Below are 16573 nucleotides of genomic sequence, written 5' to 3'. Positions count from 1 at the left end.
CAGACGTCTTCCATCAAACATCATCATCTTTCCAGCAGCAGCAGCGGGAGGGAGGGGAGGGGTACATAACTATGTGTACTCCGCCCTCAACCGATGTTCCATTCCTTTTAGATTCTACTTCTTGTTCTGCTTCTTCTTCTTGTTCTTGTTCTTCTTTTGCGTAGCCCAATTGTTTACCTCAATTGTAGCTCAATTTGGATGGCCATGGGACGAAAAGCAAGCGGCGGCAGTCAAGCGTTGCGTCGCACAATGGGCGTCAACTGAAAACTGAAATGAAATGAAATAGAACTGAACTCAACTGAACCGAAAATGATCGGAAAGTGTACCGACTGCTGTCCGCCTCTTTCCCTCTGTCTGTCCGTCTGGGCATCCTCTTGCATTTTGATTTTGTATTCCAGGAATGGCCGCATCAGTTTTCTACTTTACTACTTGAAATGTGTATTGTGAATTGGAATCAGTTTGCCATACAACACACACACATGCATACGGGAGTACTTGGAAGCGTCCCAAGTGAGCTGCATTTCAAATTAGAAGTGAGAGAGAGAGCAGCAGAGGGACCATCCAACGATTTGATACCGTTAAAATTGTCAATTGATCGGAATGAACAAAATTTGCATTGCAATTTGCAGCTCATTTTGTTTTATTAATGTTGTGTGTGTGTGTTTCTTCAGCTTCCATTGCTCTTACACCCTCTCTTTACTCCATTTACCCCTCCTCTGCTCTGCCACTCGCTCTCTTCGGCTACAATTTCAATTTTGTGGCTTTGTTGCTGTTTTTGATTATGATTCACACACACACACACACACGCTCGTACACATGCATACAGACACCCGCACAAGAAACCAGTTTTGAGCAGCAGCAGCGGCAGCAGCGAGAGCAGTGAACGAGAAGAGAGAGAGAGAGTGAGAGCGGGCAAACAAATGTGATCGTTTTTGCGGGAATGGAAAAGAGAGGGAAATGAATGCTAAACAAACGAGCGGCTTTATTTTAAAAACTAAAATTGTTGCTGCTGCCATATGTAGGCTTTTTTTTGTTTGTGCAAGCTATATTTTGTACGTAAGGTAAGGCAGTGTCCGATAGAGTGGCGCACCAGTATCGATTGCCATACCCATCAGTGGAATATATCTTGTTATGCAGGAGCATGCATGTACCGCCTCCCCCTCTCTATCCCATCTGGCGTCTTGATACACAGGAACTGTAAGAGTGTGTGCCATGGATAGTGCGGGAAGGCAAGGTGGTGGTGGGGGGTGTGTGACGAGGTCAGCTGCAGTTGCAGTTGCCGTTGCCGTTGCCTTTGCCTTTTTATTTGTAATTTGATAAGACGAAAAACGCTTTTGTAACGACATTCACCCAGAGGAGGTTGTGTCGATAAAGTTGTCGTCACACACACACAAGAAATAGAAGCAAAGTACATAGACAAAATGGAGAAGAAAGACTAAGAAGAAGAGCAAACATAATGAAAAATTGATAGGAAAATTTATGATCTTTGATTTGTGTGGAAGTCCGAATATTTTCCGAGGGCGCCAGATGGTTTGTTTGCCAACTCTCTTGGTTTACTCTATTGATTGTCGTCTCCTTATCGTCCGTCAGCCCCGACAGACAGTCGCCTTTCATTTTCCACACTTTCCACCATCCACACACACACACACACGCACACATTTCGTTTAACGCGGTGATAATTGAGGCGACCTTATCGCACGTTTAGCAGCAGATGCACGCCGCCCCGCCGCAAGGTATCCAATCCGATCCCATCCGTCCATCGATATTTTCCCACTTGATTGATTTTGGTCTGTTTTCTTATCGGGCTTTCACTTGCCATGCCTCAAACTTTTGTAATCCGCTTTAATTGGATGAATTTTGAAGGAAAACCCAACCTCACAAAAATGTGCGCTCTTTGATGAGTCAAACGATGAGCCAATATTCAGAGATTTCTTTTTGGAGATGACGACGATGATGATCTCCTACTCCGGAGGAGGTCAGCAAAATTCAAAAGAGCATCTTTCATAATATTCATTACACATAACCCACATATGGAGTGGGGGTATGCCTGTAATGGGCCCTGGAACTGGGTCTGGGTCTGGGGGTGACTTCACCTGACCATATAAGTGATCTCTACTATGTTGATCTCAAAGCTGATGATCTTCTTCGCTCCAAAAAACATAGAAGAAGGCTGTTTACAGCCGTCCATTCCGACTTGCGTAGGGGGGGATTCGATTCCAGTGGATGTACAATAGAAGATGTTCGAACCGCGATTGGAATGGTATCCGAATGAGAGCTCGAATGGAATTTTTGTGCTTGAAAGCTGCCCAGCTTTCAACATCAGGAAAAAGCTCCTTATCAGCGTCATGTACACGCAATGTATATTGTTTTTGCACTTGTACTTTAGAGGTATCTCCGGACACACTCGATGGTGCTGTGATGATCACGAGCCTCTGAGCAGGTACGTCTGGATGTACCCCAGAATGGTAGAGCCAAAGAAGCAACCATCAGCCAAAGCACAACGACAGAATCTGAGCCTTGAGCCCAAAACCCAGGACTTCAACGAAAAGGTAGAGGAAACGACGAGCGCCACCGGCGGCGACTCCCCGATATGGAAGTCCCTCTGTTTTGGTTAAGTGTATCCGGTCCTCCCAACTACAACACAATGCATCGGGGATGGTGGACCTATCGATGAGCAGTAGCGTAGCCCCAGAACGACGAGCAGTAAGCCGAATGTCATCAGTGGCATCACAAACAGCTGACAATACCCTGCAACCGGGAAGCATCAGTGGAGAGCGTTATCCAACACGTGCAGGCAGATAGAATGTCCGAACGATGCCAGAACTGTGGGACACTGCAAGATAGAGTCTACCCTCTGCCCTTTACTCGGAAGATGAAAAGCTGGCGTCATGCTTACGATAGGTTTACGTATCAGAAAAGTGAGGAGATTTGATTGGGAAAGACCTTTTCGGAATGAGAGACCTTTCACCAATGTCAATGACCTTTTAATTCGCGAGCTTCTGTGAATCAAAGGTTCAATGATGAAGAAAGAATTGATGTAGAGGGAATAAAATATAGTGTAGAGTGTACAATAAATATCTATAGAAATATTGGGACATACAAATCACATACATAACGAGAATACTCTCGCTCTCTCTTACAGTGTGGCTTAGCGGTGAGAGTGTTCCGACTTAAACCGACTTAAGCAAAACGCAAATTATAGAAATATGTAAGATACAACGGATCGTTTGCGAGACTTTTGCGATATCTTTGGCGAGCATTTTGCGGGACTCTCGAAAAAGGCGCATTTGGTGGTTTGCTGGGCACTGCCTCAGCTTGTGTCAAGCCTCTTTTTCACCATCTATGGGGCATCTATGGGCAACACGACACATAAGGTAGCGTTCATCGCCTAGATTACAAGGACTACAAGATATCGTTGGATAGCGATTGCAGCATCGTCTCTCTTTCTCTCTTCCAGTGTGGCTTAGTAGTAAAGAAGTGGTTTTTGATGGGACCTCTCTCTCTCTCTCTCCCCTTTCTTCCCACCATGACGCCTGGGATTCGTGTGTTTTGAGTCTTTCTTTGCACCTCATCAAGGGATCACTTTTGGGGATGTCGTATGGCAGATTATTGCTGTATATTTCTTCTCCCTTAAACGGTGAACGACCCCAACCGACCCGACCCGACCCGAACCCCGTGGAAGCTCCTTTTGAGTGGAAACATATCGGACTGTTTGCATCTCTCTGGCGAATGGAGTGGGAATGGAAGTGTATCCAATGCATGAATGAGGAACGATGTTTGCTCTTTTTAATGAGCCACAGCCTCGCTTAGAGGACTATCAGGCAGGCAGTCTCAGGCACAGCCTTAGCCTCTGCCTCTTGGGTGGCCCGCCGCCCGCACAAATGCGACCTTGTCTCCCAGCGGCAGCAGCAGCAGCAGACAACAAAAAAGATGTGTGCTCCGAGATGGAAGATACAAATGAGAAGAAGATTGGGAACCTGTTTTGAGCCGCAAGAGGTGCCCTCATACCCCCAGCCGTAATGAGGCACATGATGAATCATATGCGGCGGTACCTGATGGACTCTGCCTCTCCGCCTCTCTGCCTCTGATGGCAAAGGGGCGTTGCAGGGGACAGGTGATGTGTGCAGCAGCTGCTTTGATGACGGGTCTTGCTCTCCTGTTCGTTCTTTTGTGTTTGAAACCCGTTTTGGCCGAAAAACAAAAACCCGAAAACCAAAAGAATTTCAACAACAACAAAATGGGGGAACACACAGCAGTGCAGAGCAGAGAAGTGCATGAAGGGACTGTCGGGGGGGATTATAGGGTATTACTCCTCCAAAAAGGGAAGGAGGTTCCGTTCCGGAAACGGCAACGGCCGCGCCAACAAAAGGATATATTTATGCCCACTTGAAGCTAATCCTCCACTCCTTTTCTCTTCTCTTTTTTTGCTTACTGCAGATACTTCCTATGAGAAGGCCTGTCGCCGGGGATCAGCGCCTACAACGCCCATTCTGGGCAGCAAACAGCACCAGCAGCAGGAGCACAACGCCACGTCGCGTTTTACAAATTTCTTTACCAAAAAGTAAGCAAAACGAAGCCTCTCTCCTTCTGTTATACTATTATCCTTTGTTCGTAGATCCAATCCCTTGAAGCGCACCAAATCGGTGACGAAACTGGAGCGCACAAAGCGTGGATCGGGCGGATTGAGAGGCTCTCGTTCGCATGAGAGTCTGCTGTCGAGTCATGCGGTTATGTCCACGATTGGTGAGTGCTGCAACAAATGATAGTCCCTAAATGAAGAGACTGATAAGCGTCTATCACCCCCCCATAGATCTCTCCTGCACTGGGGCTGTGGGCGTGGCACCCGTCCACCAGTCGGTGCTGGGACGCAGGCATTGCTTTCAGGTGCGCGGCGGACCGCGCGGCGAACGCTACTACTCGTGCGGATCGCGGCAGGAGCGTGACCTGTGGATCTACTCGCTGCGCAAGTCGATAGCCCCGAATGCGGAGCACACGCGGCGCACCGACAACTCCCTGAAGATGTGGGTGTACGAGGCGAAGAATCTGCCCGCCAAGAAGAAGTACTTTTGCGAGCTGCAGCTGGACAAGACCCTGTACGGGCGGACGAGCGTCAAGCTGCAGACGGACCTGTTGTTCTGGGGCGAGCACTTCGACTTCCCGGACATACCGGAGATCAATGTGATCACCGTGAACGTGTTCCGGGAGGTGGACAAGAAGAAGAAGCGGGACAAGTACCAGTTCGTGGGCTCCGTGAAGATACCCGTCCATGAGGTGACCTCACGGCTGCCCTGCGAGCACTGGTACCCGATACTCAGCGACAAGGCCGGCGATAGCCTGGGCCGGCACTCGGGCAACGGCAAGGAGGGCAACGGCAGCAGCGGCAAGGACCGCGAGAAGGAGCAGGTGCCGACGCTGCGTATCAAGTGCCGTTTCCAGAGCACCGACATCCTGCCAATCAATGTGTACGGAAACTTTCTGGCCTATCTGAAGGATAATTATAAGCGCGTCTGCGAGACGCTCGAGCCGGTGATCGGGGTCAAGGCCAAGGAGGACATTGGCCAGGCCTTGGTCCTGCTGATGCACGCCCAGGGGCTGGCCGGGGCCTTTCTCACCGACGTGGTGGCCCTCGATCTGTTGCGCGTGGGGGATCAGCGGCTCACGTTCCGCGGCAATTCGCTGGCCACCAAGAGCATGGAGGCATTCCTGAAGCTAACGGGCGAGCAGTACCTGCAGGACACCCTCTCGGCGCCCATTAACGAGCTGATCCATTCGGAGCGCGACTGCGAAGTGGATCCCACAAAGGCGAGCGGCTCATCAGCGGGGTCCCTGCAGCGCCAGCAGGCGGCGCTGCGTGCCGCCGTGCGCAATGCCTGGCAATGCATCTACGAGTCGCACAAGCATTTCCCCGCCCAGCTGCGCAACTGCTTTGCCACGTTCCGCGAGCGTCTGCAGCAGCTGGGCCGCCAGGATATGGCCGATAACCTGATCTCGGCCAGCATTTTCCTGCGCTTCCTGTGCCCGGCCATACTGTCGCCGTCGCTGTTCAACATCACCAGCGAACTGCCGTCGGCGCGGGCCACCCGCAACCTGACGCTGGTCGCCAAGACCCTCCAGACGCTGGCCAACTTCACCCGCTTCCAGGGCAAGGAGAACTTCATGGAGTTTCTGAACGATTTCCTCGAACAGGAGGCCGATCGCATGCAGCAGTTCCTGGAGATAATCTCCTCGCGACCAGAGCACCCGACCCCCGACTCGATACTGGATTGGGCAGGGTACATCGACCAGGGCAAGCAGCTCTCGATCCTCCACAGTCTGCTCAGCGAGAGTCTGGCCAAGCTGCCGGAGGCCCGACAGCACGAGCTGGATCCCCTGCAGCACATCCTCGACGACATAACCAAAGCCCGAGAGCAGGGAAACCTCGGGATGGCCCTACCAGGCGGATATCTGCCCACATCCACGCACTCGATAGCCACCAGCGAGAACCAGGAGAACCGTCAGCCCGGCACCACGGCCGGCGGCATGGGAATAGGAATGGCTGCCTCCTCCTCCTCCTCGTCGGCCGGGGGCGGTCTGGCCGAGCTGCTGCCACAGCAGACACAGCTGGCGCAGCCGCAGCATGCGATTGTGAGCAAACCCCTGTCCGCAGAGCGGGGCATTATGCGGGGTGTCCTGACACCCAATTCCCTGGAGAAGAATATCTTTCGCTATAACGATCCCACAGTCAATGGAATACTCCTCCAACAACAGCAACAACAGCAGCAGCAGCAACAACAGCAGCAACAGCAGCAGCAGCAGCAGCATCCGATGCAGTTGCTCTCCAATTCGCAGAGCTCCATTGCTGGGGTGGGGGTGGGGCAGCAGTACGGAGGAGGACTGCAGCATGCCCAATCACAGAGCTCGATGGCCTCATCATCGTTGAATGGGAGCAGCAGCAACCTGTTGCATTCGCATACGCAGCAGCAGCAGCAGCAGCACTTGCATCATCCCTCGCAGCATATCCACTGCCCGCCCGGACCGCAGACGAGTGCCTCGAGCACAATGGAGCGTATGGATCGCATGGAACGTCTCGGGCAGACCTATCAGTATGTGGTTAATGGCTCTGGGCACATCCACGGCCACGGCCATCAGAATGGCAACGAGTACGAGGGAAGCCACAGTCAGAGTCCCTCATCCACCACCAGATCCAGGACACTGCCGCGCAATGGCAATGGTAGTCCCGGCAATGGCAATGCCAACGCCAATGCCAATCCGAATAATAATAATCAGAGCGGGGGCAGCTATGATGATATGCATGACAGGGAGTTCCAGATCCAGATCTCAGGGCTCGACACAAGCAGCGCTTTTGTCCGCAAGTCACCCACGCCCATGATGAAGTCCACGAGCGCTGGGGGCCTGGGGGGTGTGTCAGCGGGGGGTGCGGGACGTATGCACCAGCATAAGCTGAATCTGGGGATACCGGATCACTCTGGATCGGGATCGGGCTACCCGCGACAGCAGCAGCAGCAACAACAGCAGCAGCAGCAGCTTCAACACCAGTCGAACCTCCATCCCAACTCGAATATGCCCAAGAATCTGGAGGATCTTGACGATCTCCTCAAGTATGCGGAAGAGCATGATGTGGTAGAGCATCACCAGCACCAGCCGCAGCATCCCCAGCAGGGAGGACACCTAAAGCCCATGGCTGGAGCAGCAGCAGCAGGACCGGCTCCAGGGAACAGCTCTTCCAACAAGGAGCAACTGTCGGCGAAGAGCAGCCACTGCAGCTCAGGCTATCAGAGCATCTCCACCAATCCCTCGCCCTCGCAGTCCTCCAGCCCCGTGGAGAGTCAACTGAAGGCTGCAATGAATCACCCGCATCACAATGCGCCGCTGGCCTTCAAGAATCCCTCATATCAGCTGCAGAATGGACCTCAGCCCAGAGGAGGAACCACCGCATCCATAGCCACTCCTCAACAGCAGCAACAGCAGCAGCAGCAACAGTTTGGCCAGCGCCTGAAGAAGCCTCTCGGTGCTGGGGTGGTAGCCGCCCGTGCCGCCTTCCTCAACAGCGGCGGGGCCTTGGACCCGGCCACCCTAACGCCCAGCTCCTCAGACGAACAGCTGTCGGCGGAGAACTACTTTAGCTATGCGGCGGCCGCGGCTGCCGGAGCAGGTGCTGGCTCCACCAAAATGGAGGCCCAGCGCTCCCTCAGCGGCGGCAGCAGCTCCTCGACATCGGCATCGGTCTCCAATCTGGGCGGCAAAGGGTCAGCCGCAGCTTACGGGCGACTCAACGGCGGGGGGCCACTGAAGCGCGAGGATGTTTATGGCAGTGCCGGGGGCGTGAGCATTGGCTATGCCATGTCCACACCCGGACACCATCAGCATCCGCATGCCCATCCGCACCACCACCAACAGCTGCAGCAGCACCAGCACCAGCCGCAGCAGCAGTTGCAGGATCAGATGAAGCAACAGTATCCTGGAAGCACGGCCGGTAGTGTGGGCTCCTCGACATCGGCGACCCAGCGACGTCTCAGCCTCGACTCAGCGCGCACGCTCTCCGACAGCAGCACGGACACAGAGGGTAAGCAAACGGGATGTTATTCTCTAGAAAGCATCGTACTAACGCTCTTTTTCTCCTACAGGACACTGCAGTCAACTGCAGGAGGGGAAGCGACGGCGTCAGTTGCGCAGCAGCGGCGGAGGCGGAGGAGGAGGGGCGAGCACCACCACGGAATCGGGACTGGGAAAGGTCTACGATCAGAACGGCGAGATCCAGTTGCTGCAGCAGAAGCTGGACACGCTGCGGCATACCCTCGACAGGGACGAGGCAGAGCTGCGGGACTCCAGCGATGAGCTGTTTCTGCAACGGGCCGCCGGCAGCAATGGCAGCAACAATCTGAGCCTCCAGTCAGAGTCCACCATGCGCAGCATTATCGATCGGTGAGTGAATCAGTGGGGAAGCATTCATTCTCTTGCTGAGATTCTAATGGGGGATTCCTTCATTTTGCAGACTCATTACCATGGAGGAGGAGCTGCGTCGAGAGCAGCTAAAGATGTCGCTGGCGCTGTCCCACAAGCAGCGCGTCATCGAGGAACAGGGCCAGCAGATAGCGGCACTGGATGCGGCCAATAGTCGACTCCTGAGCGCCCTCACCGCCCTGCGACAGCGATACGAGACCCAGCAGCAAGCGCAGCAGCACCAAACGCCACCACCAAAGAACCAGAAGCCACAGTGAATGAGAAAGGAGGAGGACCAGGACGGGGAATGACGATCGCTGGGGGGCCGTAAAGATACAGATACAGATACAGACGGTGTGGCACCAAAAGACACAAAGATACTGTCTCTTGAGGATACCACACACCATACCGTCAACGTTTTCGTCTTAAGGATACTTTTTGTTTATTTTTTAGAACTTTTTTTTGTGTATGCTACATAAATTATACTACATGTTTAATATATAAACTACAGATATACAGATACATATTGATACACATACAAATATTATGAATAGTTTCTCAATCTATGTTTAAAAAAAAGAAACTGGAAATGTGAAAAAACGAGACGCCACACGGCGGACGCACGATGAAAGCAATGAAAGATGAACCGCATGAAAGAAAAGAGAAGAAGGAGCGCCGCAGGAGCGGAATGGGGAAGAACGAGGATGTGTGAAGGAAGAACAAGTTAAGATATTGAATAAAATTATAACCAAAGTTTGACAAAAAAATATTTGACTATATCGTATTTGTTATTGCAATTGGAGGTGTTTCTGGATAAATACTTCGATATTGGATATTGGAACCCTTCAGGAGCCTTGCGGATTTGAGGCTTTTTCGATCACTTGGGTGCATGGCATCCCAGCAACTATCTCATCTTAGCAATCCACAGTGTACTTTTGTCTTAGTCCTTTAGCCTTCTTTACGGAGCGATAATCGAAGCCCTTAAAGTATTCCATTTTAAGATGAGACTGTTGTCCGACCAAACCTGCCAGATGTGGGGGTGCTTCTGCTTGGCCATTTGGACGCAGACCAACTGGATGAAGGATGTAGGTATGACCCAAATCGGAGAAGAACCAAGAAAAAATAGTCAATGGAAAAGATGAATAGGGGGAAATAGGAACATGAGGACAAGCATGGTGCAGGAGGGAAGACTATGTCGGTAATATATGCACCTGCGAAGCACGTACGTCGTAAAAATTGCAGGTAAATAAGTGTATCCGCGATGCACGCGATCGATCCGGCAGCAGTCAAACGGGTAAGGCCGTTTGAGGGCACCCGATTCAAAAAGAACTCCAGAGCCGAAGCCCTGGGATCTAATCCAGAAAGTTCGCATGCGACATCTATATACTCTACGGTTGGTGGTAACACCCAGAAGGAAGCGTTTCCGACCCCATAGAGTATATACATACATATATTCTTATTCAGCATCAATAGCCAATTCGATATAACTTTGTCTGTCTGTCGGTGTTGATGATCGACTTTCAGAGACTGTATGACCTAGAGCAACACAAGTTTGTGTTCCGATCTTTAGGAACGAGTTCAGGAAGTTTTATTTTCCTCAGACTTTGTTTCTTCATTGGGAAAGACAGAAATTGTTTAAACATAGGTAGAAATGTACTAGTATAAGCCCCCTGCGAGCCCCCTGTCACATTGACGCGCTTAAGAGCAGTGAGGGGTGCCGTGGGGCCTCTTATTGATTGAGCTGTGGATCATTCGGGCCCGAAATTTGGACTTCATGAGAGACATCGCCGTAGCAAATTCTACGGCGGCGTGAGGCCGGTTTTTATCTGGCCACCCATGGCTGGAAAATCCCATTGGCCTCTATGGTACACAAAAACAGGACGAAATGGACGTTGGGCCTTCGAAGTAAATCGAAGAGCAGCAGAGGTGATTTTTCAACAGAGACACCTGAAGTCGAAGCAGATACAGCGCCAGTTTGATTTTTACACGAAATGTTGCCTGAAAAGGTACATATGTATGATACATGGATGATACATAAATAAATATTGTGGCTCCCTTTGTTATGTGGCTTTTACCCCCAACTACTCTGTAAAGTAGATAGCGCTAAGCAGAAATATGAGGGCTAGATGACGCCACCCTGTCCGTTTTGCATAGAAAACCTTTATTTTCTCCTGATGCAAATGAATGAATTTAAACGTTCTTCAGGTAGTTTTATTTGGGATATAAAGTAACGACTGTGGGATCAGGTCGGACAAAAACGTATTACGCAATAATAAAAACTGTCACATATTCTGTCATGAGGGATCGAGGATTGGGATCTGGTTACAGGTAACGACTGGCTTTTACCCAAAGCCATTATCAATGGATGGAAATTCCTAGGGATTTCCATTCGTGCTCGCCATTCATGAAGGAGCGCGTGGGTCTTGTTTGCACACGTGTTATCAATTACCTTCAGACCGACCCCGATCTCGATCCTCGATCTAGAGCCTAGGTAATATCCGGGATCAGGTAGTCATAGATCCGGGATTTTCCAACCATTTTGTGAATGAAACCCCCGAGGGTCGACGGGGACATATAAGGCGAACCCATGCGATCGACTGCACCAGAAGCCAAGAAAACGTCAAGCGATCGACAACTGTCATACCAAGAGCTGCTGCACCACCACCAATTAAAGCCAGAAACCACAACTCCCCGCCATGAAGAGCACATCCAGGAACTGCATCTGCATTTGCATCATCTCTCTGCTTGCCCTCGCTGGTAGTGCGCTGGGCGCCGCCATTGCATCGTCATCCACACCACAGTCGACGGAGCAGCGACGCCCGCTGCGGATAGCCCAGTGCCGGGAGCTCTGCTACCGCCAGTCACTGGCGGACCCAACCCCACCTGCCCTGTGCCGTGGCAGGCCCGACTGCTTCATGTGCCACGACTACTGCCGCGTCCTGGCCGTGGCCCAGATTAGCCTGGCCACCTCGATGTGTGCGGATCGGGTGTTCTGCAGCCAGGGATGTCGCGTGGCCTGCGCCTACCATCGCCTGCGCAGCTACCACCAGGAGGCGACGGCCAACACGGTGCTCAAGACATGAGAGGTAGTACCACTGCCCCTCCCATTTGTAAATAGTTGTGTATATATATATAGTCTACCATAAGGATCTCTGGATCGTATTGTCAATAAAAAGAAAGTTAACTAAACGGAAAGTCACTCTGGGATCTGGTATCTGGGATCCTCTTGCCCAGCGATTGTTAAAGGGAATTGGCGGCTGTTGCTGTTTCTGTTTGCTGCCAGATGTTGCCCATCGGAGCAACTTGGGGCTGGGGCTTTATTAATCACCAGCGAGGACGAGGACGAGGATGTGGATGTGGATGATGAGGTTCGAAGTTGAAGCCTGCACGAAATAATTTAAAATTTGCAAATAAAGGAGAATGCAAAAAATTAAATTAAAAATGCTGCGCACATAGAAAAAGGGGCACAACAGGTGGTCACAAGAGGCACCGGATATTGGCTGCATGTGCTGCGTCGTCGCTGTGGCTGTGGCAGCATATGGCATTATGCCTCAATCTTCGATGCCAGTGCATCGATAAAGCAATACGGCCTAACGGTCTTTCTCTCCACAACATCATCATCATCATCATCATCATCATAGTCATCATCGACAGCTCCCCACAATCCACAATCCTACATAACATAAATATTTGTGACTCTCTCAAATTGTTTGCCTTAACACATAATTACATAATTACGTTAAAATGCGGCCCAAACCGATCTGAAAAGCCCATTCCATGCCACACCATACCTGCCCCATGCCCCATGCCCCCCTGCTGCTCTGCTGTCACATAAAGCAGCGGCGAGCGCATAAAAAGAGCCAACGATGATCATAAAAAAATCGATTTGAAGTCTATAAAAATCATATCATACAAATTTTTATATGCCATGCTCATTTTAAAATGTCACATCCACGAGCAGAGCGGAGCTGTGCTGAGCTGTTGGGGCATGCAACGAAGTCTGTGCCTGGGTGCCTGAGCTCCCAAAACAATATGGAGAAAAACCAGCTTAGAAAACCCAGAGAAAATAAACGATATTTTGAATGCCCTTCAGAGCAGGGTAAAGTATATGGTTATCTTTCAGAATGTGCTCTTCCGATTCTGGACAGGAGATCCTACATTTCACATCTTTCCTTTCCTAAACTACATTTAACGACTGTTCTTTTCTTCAAGGATCATCCTCATCATCACGATTCCTCGATCGATTTGCAATCCATTTCATTTCCATTTGGAGAACCCAATCAACTTTGCCCTCAACCTATCGCCGCATCGTCGTAACTCAATCGTTGGGAAAGGGAATGCTGCTCGCATCGGACTCGAGACTTAACCGAAATGAAAAACTAAGCTGCGTTTTTTGAAAGCAAATTAAAAGCCACGACAAATGGCGCAAGAGGAATGACAAATAAATTTCCCATTGACCAACAGGTGCTGCTCCCAAGGGGTTGGGGCTGGGAGAGCTGCAAACACTTTACCATCTCTTTATCATCTGTTCTTCAGTACCGTTCCACTGTCTTTGGCTCTGGGTTTGGGTATGGGTCTTCGTCTGAGGCTTCTCCAGCGAATTGAAAACTTTTCTCGATGATGCAATAAATTCACAGATAAATGTTAATTTACGAGTGAGGAGAGCACACCAGCTGGGTGCCAGAGCGGTAGGGGAAGTAGGAGTATGAGGAGGAGGAGGAGCCCTCTCTGCTGGAGGATGGAGATGCGACAGGCTGTCTGGTAGGTTCTCTGGGATTCTCCCTTCCCCAGAGATTATGATTATTGAAATGTTTTTTGTTTTGTGTGTGGTGTGAGGTGTGTGGTGTGTCTCTCGTCAAATGAAATGCGCGGCGGGCGTGCAAATCACGACCCAAGCAACATCCACATCCAAATCTGAATCCAAATATATGTACGTCTATAAGGTTACGGATACTCGGACAGGGTACAGGCTACAGGTACAGATACAGGGATGCAGTAACACAAGGGTAGAGGCTACAGGGTACAGGGTACAGGTATGTATTAATTAATTATAAAGCACAAAGAGTCTAGAGACAGGCCGAAGAGACAGACACGCTGGACACCTTCATAACATAACGTGCACGAAGGTGAGAAATCAATTTTCAGTATCTCGCTTTGTGTTTAATATTTTTCCAGTGAAATGCGCCGCCGCCGAACGACGATGATGAGCGGCCCGAGTTCTCGGCTTCTCAGCCTCTCAGCCTCCTGCCCCTGGGGCACCAACAGACACGCAGAGTCGACTCCAGTTTGAGGTTCACCTTCAGGTTTCGGGGACGGACTCTGTTTAGCTCTGTTCTGGGGCACGTAAATTAGGATAACAACGTGAAACATAATTATTACTTTGGACAGATATGGCAACGTCTGCTGCGCCTGCGCCTGCGCTTGTTCCTGGACATGGATCCCAGCTCCAGCTTCGGCTCCAGCCTCAACCTTCGAGCCCTGCCACCAGTGCCAGTGCCAGTACCAGTCCCAGTCCCAGTACCAGTCCCAGTCCCAATCCTGCAAAGGCGACTCGCTTTGTGGCCCAAATAAATGTATTTAAGTTGGTTAACGCCTTCATTTTGGGGGGCTTGTGCTCGTCCGATCTTCTGCTCTTGGCCCCAAAGTAGGTGTAATAAAAAATATGAATTGTTGTTGTATTAAGATCCAACGGCAACACAACAAACAGCAAAACAGCAAAACAGCAGGCGAAAGATCATTCAGTGATTTTTATGGCCCAAAACGAAGTCAGAGTCCACACTCCAGAGGACTGAGCGCTATGGGAATTCGTGTGAAATGTGCTTCAGAGTATTGCTCTCCGGCTATGGCAAATACCCAATCGTAGGTCTGAGGTAATCGAATGGATTTGAATGGAAGAACAGGAAGTGATACTTGCAGTATGCCACGTCTTGGTATGCCCAAGGATTCCCCATCCCCAGCCGATTAACCATATAAAGTTGTTAGTAATGTGTGCGCACTTTTGGTGGTTAATTGGCATTTGATCTTTGGGGGCTCATCAACTAATTAACGCTCAACGACTTGCAGCACAATCCTCACCAGCTGCGCTTGCCCGGCCACCCGCTGATGGCTCAGTGGTCCATTGCTGGTCCAGTGTCCCAGTATCCAGGTAAGGAAATGCCACAAAATTGAAAATGCAAAACGAAATTGGCAACCGAGTCGGAGACGGAGACCCGGGTCTGGTTTTGGTTCTGGGGCAGAGGCCAGAGGCAGAGCTAGCTGTGGCAGTGGCAGTGGCAGTGGCAGGGAGTGGAAGCGGATACGTGGGCCATGGCCGTGCGTAATGAAGACGTTAAGCTCGGAGCTGGAGCTCAAGATTCAGCCATGGATGGGGGAGCTAAAAGCTGAGAGCTGCCAGGCATACGTCCCAGTTAAAGTCATCGTTCGTCCATCCCCATCCTCATCCCCAAACCCAAGTCCATAACCATACCCATACCCTCTATAGCCATTCCCATTCCTATTCCCAATCTCCTGCCTTGCGCTGCGTAACTCTTTTGAGGCTCGTTTCGGTTCCGCTTGCATGTTAACTGAAAATTCGTATGAAGGCGAGAAATTAATGAATCATTCACACCTGCATGACGGATTGTCTGCATTACTCTCCGACTCTCCACCGTACCTTCCCTGTTTTCGGCTCCATTTTGTACGACTGTACGAGCAGTGCCTTGCACCCTGACACCGGCTCTGAAGCGCGAACGGGGGGCGCGGCTTACCTGACGCTTCTGCCGAAGGAGTTGCCTTCTAATTTATTTGCCTGATGTGTGTATTACATTTGTGAGTCGGCCTCCGTCTCCGTCTCCATCTCTGCGTCTGTGTCTCTGTTCCTGTTTCTGTTTCTGGCCCTGTCGCTGTCTTTGCTCTCTGACTGCATTTTCAAAATTGCCTCTTGGCCATCCAGGCCGAGGTCGAGACTCCAGCTTTGAGTCCAGAGTGGACCTGGACCGGGACCTGGACCTGGACCTGGACCTGGTACTGAGACTGATGCTGATGATGCGCTCAGTGATACAGTTGCACGGTGCACCGTGGGTTTCAATGATAAGAAAATTAATTTCTAACAAGAACATATCTGGACTTACGTAGATAACATATAACTAGGGTAGAGTGTTCGCTTGTATATGGATATACTATACTAAATGCAGATACTTAACATCAAAAGTAGCATTTCGATTAATAATCGAACAGCCAACTTATCGAACAACGTCTATGTCTGAAGTTTAATCGATAATTGCATCGATAATCGCCTAAATCTATCGGCATGCATACTATCGGCATACTGTGCCCATTCCACGGTGCGTGTGCCGCGTGTGAACTTGATGGATGCACCACTGCCGCCGCCTTTTGGCACTCCTGCAACGTCCTCCTTCTTGTTCTGGGGCCAACCTCCCGGTATGCCCGTCTCTTTCCAGCTTGCACTCGTTTTGCGTGACTGTTGCGTGGCATGGCAGGACAGGGCCTAGGGCCCGGCGGGCAGTTTGCTGCAAATTAAAATTCATACGGATTTGCGTATTCACAAGCATATTCACACTGGCATTCGCACTCACATTCACATTCTTAACCCCATGTGGCCCCCGCAAATAAAAGACGAAACTCAGTGGCAGGG

The 16573-nt window shown here is 50.6% G+C and overlaps 2 protein-coding genes across 8 annotated transcripts in view; both read left to right on the top strand.

Annotated features, from left to right (window-relative positions):
• LOC108153220 (probable Ras GTPase-activating protein) overlaps positions 1-9709 on the top strand; it is a 43448-nt gene extending 33739 nt beyond the window's left edge. For all 7 annotated transcript variants that reach the window (XM_017283069.2, XM_033393233.1, XM_017283075.2 and 4 more), the window contains 5 exons: positions 4438-4561; positions 4616-4743; positions 4811-8563; positions 8625-8922; positions 8993-9709. In XM_017283069.2, coding sequence (XP_017138558.1) covers positions 4438-4561; positions 4616-4743; positions 4811-8563; positions 8625-8922; positions 8993-9218 — 4529 coding nt within the window. In that variant the 3' untranslated portion in view covers positions 9219-9709. The remainder of the gene's footprint in view (positions 1-4437; positions 4562-4615; positions 4744-4810; positions 8564-8624; positions 8923-8992) is intronic.
• A 1849-nt stretch (positions 9710-11558) lies between these two features.
• Positions 11559-12135, top strand: LOC108151894. Its single transcript, XM_017280801.2, has one exon. The coding sequence runs from the start codon at positions 11637-11639 to the stop codon at positions 12021-12023; it is 387 nt and encodes a 128-aa protein (XP_017136290.1). The 5' UTR covers positions 11559-11636; the 3' UTR covers positions 12024-12135.
• Positions 12136-16573: the final 4438 nt, after the last annotated feature.

This window comes from Drosophila miranda, chromosome XL (assembly GCF_003369915.1).
Source record: "Drosophila miranda strain MSH22 chromosome XL, D.miranda_PacBio2.1, whole genome shotgun sequence".
Classification (NCBI taxonomy): domain Eukaryota; kingdom Metazoa; phylum Arthropoda; class Insecta; order Diptera; family Drosophilidae; genus Drosophila; species Drosophila miranda.
This window is presented reverse-complemented; position numbering and strand designations above follow the sequence as displayed.